This window comes from Neopsephotus bourkii, unplaced genomic scaffold (genome assembly GCF_033783945.1).
Source record: "Neopsephotus bourkii isolate Nb327-2 ecotype Australia unplaced genomic scaffold, CSIRO-AGI_Nbou_v1 NB_369, whole genome shotgun sequence".
Classification (NCBI taxonomy): Eukaryota; Metazoa; Chordata; class Aves; order Psittaciformes; family Psittacidae; genus Neopsephotus; species Neopsephotus bourkii.
Window position 1 is genome coordinate 1521921 of NW_026900875.1, and position 8224 is coordinate 1530144.

Sequence of the window (8224 nt, forward strand, 5' to 3'; positions counted from 1 at the left end):
ACCGTTTGAAACATAAACTTTATTGCAACAAAGAATTAAAAATAGTACATCTGAAAGAGTTGCAGAGTGCATGTCATTGAAGAACTATTCAGAAATCACAACTCAAGCAAACCGTGTACAATTGGAACAGAAAGTTTTATTAAAACGACTGGAAATCAAACTCAAATTTTCCTTGTTTCTTTAATTTCACCATAACCGTGGATTGTGTATTTACAGTCTTCGCCTCTGGTGGTGAAGGTTCTGCTCAGGGCGGGGGCTAGGAAGAAGGCAGGGATGGATGGGGAGGAGAGGTGGGTTTCAAAAGCTAACAGGATGTGAAAGTTTTCCAGAAGAAGTTCTTGCAGCCCGCTTTGCGTTCCCGGGGCGCCAGAGCAGGGTTTGAGTTAGCCGAGCGCTCCAGCTCCAGTCTCACTTCATCCTGCTCAGCCCCTCGGGACAAGTCCTCAGACTCCAGGGCTTCATTTTCTGTCTGGCTTGGCTCTGAGAGCAGTTCTGCCAAAAAGTACTTGGCCAGTTCCTTGGGGGAGAAGAGAGAGAGAGGAAGGGAGAAAGAGAGACCACAATTATTCCTTGGCTTTCCGGGGCTCACACTCCACCTCCGAGATATCTTTGTGCCCAGACTAGAGACAAGCAGGACTCTTGGTCCCAGAGTGGTCCTAGGCAATGAAATCTGGATCTCACAGATATTTCCTCTGCAAAGGAGGATGTTTCCTATCTCACAGATATTTCCTCCTTCCCTTCTCTGGGAAGCCTGGATTCCCAAAGAGCCAGCCTGACAGCCGCTGTGCAGCAGCTGCACCTCCGCTTTATATGGAGCAGAAAAGCACTGACATCTACCTGGTGTGGGAAAAAGACTGCTGTCCTGGCCATGTCAGGGAGCAAACTCATCTGAGCACCACATCATGTTTTGTTCCCACTACTCGAACACATCATGCCAGACTCAGCAAGGATGCTGTGAGGCTGCTGCTAAAGTGACACAGGAAAGATCTTTGGGGGAATCTCACAGGGGAGGCTAAGCTGGAACACCCTCTCCTTAGCATTTATTTCGCCTTTTGTGCCTCTAAGCCCTAGCTTCTCCTTGCATGGATAACGACGTCCTCCTGCTGCACCAGGAAAGCTGCCTTCGTTCAGTGCCTTGGAGAAGCCCTGGACAGCTTCACCAGGGTCTCTGCCCTCTGTCCCGGCAGTGGCTGCTCCTCATCCCATTGCAGCACCCAACTGGGCTGGGATAGAAGTGGGGGTGTGTCTGTCTCTTCCTGCCCTCAGCTGCTCAGCCTGTCCCTAGCTCAGCCCTGGGCAGGGAACCAGGAGACCTGTCAGGGAACCGGGGTCTGCAGCAAGCAGCTGGAGGGGAGGGCTGAAACGGGGACACCGGGGAAGTCTGGTGAGGAGCTAGAGGTCTGCACTGAGGGTACTGGGATGCCCAGTGAGGAAGGGGAGGGGTCTGCAGCAGGGAAGCCAGGGGTACGCAGTGGGGCTGCCAGGGTCTCTGCTGGGGAAACAGAGGATCTGCAGGGGGGAATCAGAGGAGTCTCTGGAGGAGAAGCGGGGATCTTGAGCAGCACCGTTGGGATACCCGAGGGATGCCAGAGGGGTGCCCGCCCGAGGTGGCCGCCCCTTCGCGGGGCTCTCACCTGCTTCCCGGCGGCGGCAGCCAGGGACTTCTGCAGGAACTGCCGGAGTCGCGGGTCCGAGGGAGCGGCCGAGACGGTGCCGAGGGCCAGGGCGATGGAGAGCAGGGCCAGGGCGCACTGGAGGCGGCACGACAGCATCTCGCCGGCGGGTCGGACGCGGAGAGGCGGCGGCGGGTCGGCGCTGACGGCTCCGCTGCAGCTCGGCTCCGGCGTTGGGGATCTCCTCGCAGCCTGCCGCCTTTATAAACCCTTCTTCTGACGTCAAGGCGGGGGCGCCCCCCTCGCCCCACGCCGCCGGGGGTGGGTCCCTGGCCGGGACCGGCGGGGGCCTTGACCGGGGATGCTCCGCTCTGCCAGGGGTCGGTCAAGGGTCCACGGTGCCCCCGAGTACCCCCACCTCCCCAAATCAGTGCCCCTGACACTGCTCGTCCGTTCCCACCTCTCCAGACACGCTGCTCCCCCCCGGCGCAGCGGTGTGGGGTCCCGGCTGTGCACCGCTCACCCCGCGGGTCTAATCCCCATGCCGGAGAGCTGAGCCCCCCAGCAGCCCCGGTGCCAAAGCCCCTCGCCCTAACGCGGCTTCCTGCCCCGTCGGTCAAGAAAAGGATGCAGAGAGTCAGGGGAGCTGGGAAGGGTGGCATCAAGGGCGGATTTGTCCTCGGCTCTAGCAGGGAATGAGGGATACTGAGCTGCCCCCGGAGGTCCTTTCTGCCTCGCCGGTCCCCGCGGGGCTCTCCGGCACAGGTCCTTGCCTGCGCGAACTCGGCCAGCTCCACCGGCCGTCGTCGGGCCAGCTCCGTTGGGAGAGCTCCCCGGCTCCGCCACGGCTCTGCAGCTCGGGGAAACAGACAGATCGGTGCGTGCAGATCCGTGGCTGAGCCTGCAGGGACCCCTGTCTCTATCTCAGGATCACTGGACCCACTGGCAGCAAGGGGGTTGCGCCTGTCCCACTGGGATACGCAGTCCTCGAGTCCTCCAGCCTGTCTCCATGAGCTTGCTGATGCTCACACTGTGCAAAGCTACTGCAAGCCCCAGTCACCCAGAAGGATAAGACCCTTCAGCTACCTCTCCCAGCTGGATGTGCAAGGAAGGGGCTCTACTACCACCCACAAAAGGTGTATCAGGGTCTTAATTTCCAGCTGAGGAAATTTTATCATCTCAATTTCCATCTGAGGAAAGTCAAAGGCTTGTGGAGCAGGGACCCAGGTACTACACAAAGGTTTCCAGAAACCTGCAAAAGGATGTTTCATTTCATGAAGAGTTAACGTGCCTCCTTTCAACCCTAGTACTGCTGGGTGGGTTTGCTGAGGCTGATATGGGAGCATGGAGTATGAACCAAGGTGTTTCTATTTGCTTTACAATCAGCAAGAGGAACTAGAGCTGGTGCTGGCTTCAGAACAGACAGAACTCTGGGCTGAGTTGGGACTGCCCTCCTTGTGTGGTGCTTCTCTTCCTTTGTGCATCTGCAGCCACACACAGCATCCATCCTCTGTGTCCTTCCCAAATCATGGTCCAAGATGAATGACACCCATGAGAGAAGAAGCTTTCATTTATAGCCTGGGAGACCTTGTGGGTTGGGTTGACTTGGACAAGTGGGAACCAGATGAAATTTAAGGTCCCTTCCAAATCAAAGCATTCTGTGATTCTATGATTCTATGACTTGTGCTACTTTTACAGCCAATTTTTCTTCAGCTGCTTGACCTGAACAAGGCCAGGCCCTGCATTCCTTGGACCTTAGCTATCTTCTAGCACTGGTGTTGCTCTGGGAGAACTGGTAGAGAGGATTCTGCTGCTGCTCTGCTTCAGACACATACCCTTGTTTTGGGCACAGGACACAGCCTCCTGCCAAGGTCAACAGAAGCGATTTGAACCTCAAAAGAGCAGATTGGCCATGAGTCCCATAGCTTCTCTCTCAACCATGTTCCTGTGGCAGCAGCTGGACCAGCATCTTCCTCCTCCTGCAGTCAAGGAATCAGAGCCAGTCCTCAAAAGAGTTTTCCTAGGCATGGTTTCTCCCAACAACAGTAGTTTCCTTACTTTTCCCAGCTGTGCCAGTAACAGCAGGCTGGGCTCTCCCAGTTTACTTGCACTGGGAACAGATGGCTTTCTTAGCCTCCAGGCTCTCATTCTCAGTACAGCCCAGCACAGCCCAGCTCATGCCACGGTGCAGTGCTACCCTTTTCTGGCTTTGCAAAGAGCCCCATTTCCCCAGCAGCTCATGCCAGTTCCCACAGCTCAGGGCAGAGCAGCTTGCTCAGGGCTGTATCTGGGAGGAGCAGAGGTGGAAATAGGAGGCAGCACTGGGTTATTTCAGACTCCACTGCGGCTGTGGGAAGCTGTTACCTAATGTCCCCTGACACTTCACATAGCAGGCAACTGTCCAGTCTGTCACCCTTTGGCCATTCAGTGACCCTTTGGTCACACCAAAAGGAAGGGTACACTGGGAACTCCCATCACTCCTGAGCTGGGAGGAATGGCTACCAGCTTCTTGAGCTGCAGAGCAATGGATCTGCACTGATGTGCTATGGGGCTTGGTTCAGCTTCTTCTGTATGTCCCAGGGCATAGAAATGGGCTGGAGTGCTATGTTTCATCACCACTAGGACCCATCTGTACACCAACATGGATGGGGGAGTTGTAGGAGTTGCCACAGTGCAGGAACAACCTTGATTTCCCCATCTTTCTTGTTACCTGTCAGCTTTGTGTGGGGCCAGCAGAGCTCAGACACATTTAATGGGATTACAGAGGCACAGAGCTCAGTCTGAAGTGGATGAGTTCTGGGCAGGCCAGTAGGGCTGTTTTTAAGAAGCTGGTAGAGTCATGCTGGCACAAAATGGGAGAAGATAATCAGACTTAAGTCCTTAAGGGGGTTTGAGAGGCCATTCTTGATGTGCTGTCCAAACCCAGACTGCTCATCACCCCACTCTTCTCCAGCTTTCTGCAGCACCTCTGTGTGCATGATTCCAGCCCTACTGAAGACTTTGAGCCCAGAGCTGTTCCTTGCTAGTCCCTGCCTTCACTCCTCCTTTTCATTTTAACATATATCAACCCCAGCCTTGCCCTGCGAACCCTCCATGGCCACCTGGCAATGCAGGGCATCCGGCTGCAGAGCAGTGATGCCCAGCAGGGCTTCAGGTTAGCAACAATGTTGTTGCAGTTAATGTGCTCCCCACAGACTAGTTCCAGGCAAGCAAAGACCCTCGGTCACGTTGGGGATCCCTGGTTTTGATGGTTACTCTGGCTACTGTGGCTCTTCAGCCACATGGGGACAGGGTTATAAAGACCAGGTTGGCTCTGACTTCTCCTCTCTGTGGAGCTGAGTGGTTTCACCTCTGCTTCCCCCTCTGCCTGGGGGAGGCTGGAGGAATGACACTGGTGTCCTCTAGAAACAGGAAAAATATTACAGAGGGAAATGCCTTTGGTTTGTCCCACTGAATTTCAGACGCTCACCAGAGGAAATCAAGGGTGTGCTCATTTTCAGCTCTTTGGTTCTGTGTCCCATCAGGAGATGACTTGGCTCCTGAGCCAGAGCAGCCTCAGGAAGGCTCTGATGTCCATCTTGACTCTTTTCCCCTCTTGGGATTCATCTGAGGTTGTGAGGATGGTGGGGGCAGGACCAGAGCCAGGGTTTTGGTAGGGATGTTCCCCCAGAAACCTCTCAGCCTGTTTAAAGAAGAGAAACTGAGTTTCCATCAGGTCTGAGCCTTTTTGATGGGTACCATGTTGAATGAGCCAAAGATCTTTGTATTCTCAGGTAGTATGTGGGAGAATCACTCTGATATTCTCCATCTCCATCCACTCCTTTTACATTTCAAGGAAAATCTAAAGGAAGAACACCATTTAAACAAGGATGAAAACATGTGCTTTGGTTCAGAAAACCATATTCTGCTGACCTGCAAGAGCCAGCAATAAGGCAGTGGAGAACTGGAGTCTATCTGTTCCATACATCTTCAGACTGTCTCCTACTGAGGGCTTCTGGGGAAGGGGTAAGGGCAGACCTTCAGACATCCTTATGACTCTGGCAGAAGCATGGAGCTGTAAATAAGTTGCAGATTGATTTACTAGTTCCTTCTCCCCCAGGTCGTCTATGGGATCAGTGTGTTCTGAATCTTTATGCTCGTTCCCCAGCCAGATAAATCCATCATCCACTCAGCTGTGGCAAAGGCGATTCTGTTCCTTTCTTTCTGCCGCAGCGCTGCAGGGCATGTGGCTTTGCAGACAATTGAATTGCATTGAATTCCTGTGACTGCTTCCTTATCCTTATGTTTCCAGCTTCCTTCAGAGATCGAGAGCAGTCAGTCCAGCAGTGCTCGGGACTGTGCTCACAGGCTTAGCGCTGTATCAGCAAAGCATGCCCTCTGCTGTCGCCACCACCGCAAGCTGGCTCTCATTGCACTTCTCTTTCCTGGCTATCACCACGTATGAAATACCCTCCACACTGTCTCTGCTTTCATGAGCAGGACAGTTTTGCCACCTATCACTTACTTGCCAGCAAGGAAATCCCCTTTTTCTTATCATCTAGCACTCAATCCATTAGGGCCAAGCAGTGATCTGGGAGCCAGGGCCATGAAATTCCTCATCCGACATGCAGCCGGTGCTGCTGTGCAGTGAGGAAGCCACCACCGCCTCGCAGCACTTGCTGCTTGCCAAAAACACTTGTGGAGGGATCATGCTAGCCCAGGAGGTACAGATGAATGGGGGAAGGACAGTCAGTCATAACCAAGTGATAATGAAAACCAGGAGCTCAATAATGGAGAAAAACTCCTGCAAAATGGTACCATATGTCCCTGGGATTGGCCATACGGAGAGTAGTGGTGTTGGGATCATACACAGACTTGCAACAGCCCTGAGAGTTTTCTGGATAAAATGCTGTTTCTATAGTAAAACTTACGTACAAATCTGAGAGAACTGGACTCACCATTAATTACAGGCCTCTGGGATTGCTGCTCTAGGTAACAAAGTGGGAGAGGAGCTGGGCTGTGGAGGTTCACAAAAGATGAATCCTGCTACCTACCTAATTTTAGCAATGCCTGGGAGCCTGAGGTGTTTTCAGGGTTTCTGTTGCTGCTGCCTGAGGTTAATGCCCAGTCTCAGCCTCCTGCCATGGCATCTGCAGGGCCGAAAGCAGACACCTTGAAGTCAGACAAGGGAAATATCAGCACAGACTTGTGTAGAAGGAAAGGTGAACAGGATGAGCCAGGAGCAGTGCCAGGGTATTTACCTACACTACTGTAGATACGACTAGGAGCCAGGGATGGGCTGTGTTAGGGACTGTAAAAATAGATGCTGGCCCATGCTGTAAGGATTTACTAGCATAAGGCAAGAGGTGATGGGGGAGCACATGAAAACATGAAATAATACAGGGCTCTGATTTCTCTCGATAACTCTCTGTAAACACCAGCTCCACAGCAAGAGCTCATGCCTCCCTTCCCTTGGCTGTGACACTGGCCCCCTCTCACAGGGGCCAGGCCAGGAGACCACAGGCAGTTGTCTCCAACCCCACAACCAGCAGTGTTCATCCAGGGACACAGGATCCTGCCCTTGGGATCGCAATAGCTCTGGGGCTGCTTGCAGCCAGCTCGGGGTGCAGCTGGTCATTCACCACAGCAGATCCACAACGGCGGGCACGAGCTGCAGGCAAGCAAGCACCCTCCTTGTGCCTGCAAACCTTCCCCGGGGTTGTATGATCTGCCCCGACAGGAACAGATGCCGTAGACTTGGCTGCAACACCGTAAGGTTGATTTTTTTTGGACCGATGTTTTTATTCCAGTGGCTCTTTCTTTGCTCAAATTCCGTCTTCGCCTGCCCTCCCGTGGAGACCCGGCAGAATACAGCCGGGACACGGGGATTTTAGTGCCAAGACCAGACCCACGAACTAGAGAATAAACTGAGCGCATCAGGAGCTGGGGTCCGCAGTTCACAGCACTGCTGCGGGCACACAACCCACCAAGCAGTGCTCAGCCGCAGCAAACATGCATCTCCCTTTCTCTGCTGTGTCTTTTTGAAGCCTCTGCTGGGAAGTAGAACAGGGAAGGAGTTTGCAGCATGGCAAGTTGTTTTTTTTGTTTGTTTGGTTGGCTTTTTGTTTGTTTGTTTTGTTTTTTGTTGTTTTTTTTCCAGAGCAGAATAAATCTGAATAAAAGGAAAACTCTACAACATCACTGTCTATTGGGCAGGTCTTTACATGGGGCGAAGGGGAGACTGGTACTAAAAGAGATGTTCAAACACATGCTGGAAAGCTTCCTGGAAGCCATCCACTTTAACGGTTCGGTGGTGACCCTGAGGCTTGGCAGGAGTCAGACCCTGTATCTGGAGCCTGGTTTTCAGAGGGCCAATAACCCAGCAGTATTGACACGGGCAGGCCTAACCAGTTCAGTGTTTGTGCGCTCCGCAGCTGTACAATATGCGTAGGGCAGCTCTGTGTGTGACGGCTCCCTTGCCTCTGCAAACACTGCATGCTGAGCAAAGCTTGCTGGCATGGGCAGGCTGTGCCAGATGCCCTCAGGCTGCTGCCCCATGGATAGTAAGGGATCGATTGCTATGGCTTCAGCTGAACTGCCTGGAAAAGCTGTGACATCATTGTTTAAAAGAA

The 8224-nt window shown here is 53.3% G+C and overlaps 1 protein-coding gene across 1 annotated transcript; it reads right to left on the reverse strand.

Moving 5' to 3' along the window:
* On the reverse strand, positions 1–1882 carry SST (somatostatin). Its single transcript, XM_061348653.1, has 2 exons — positions 1635–1882; positions 1–517 (listed from the first exon to the last, which is right to left on the reverse strand). The coding sequence occupies exons 1-2, from the start codon at positions 1770–1772 to the stop codon at positions 305–307; spliced, it is 351 nt and encodes a 116-aa protein (XP_061204637.1). The 5' UTR covers positions 1773–1882; the 3' UTR covers positions 1–304.
* Between the last annotated feature and the right edge of the window lie 6342 nt (positions 1883–8224).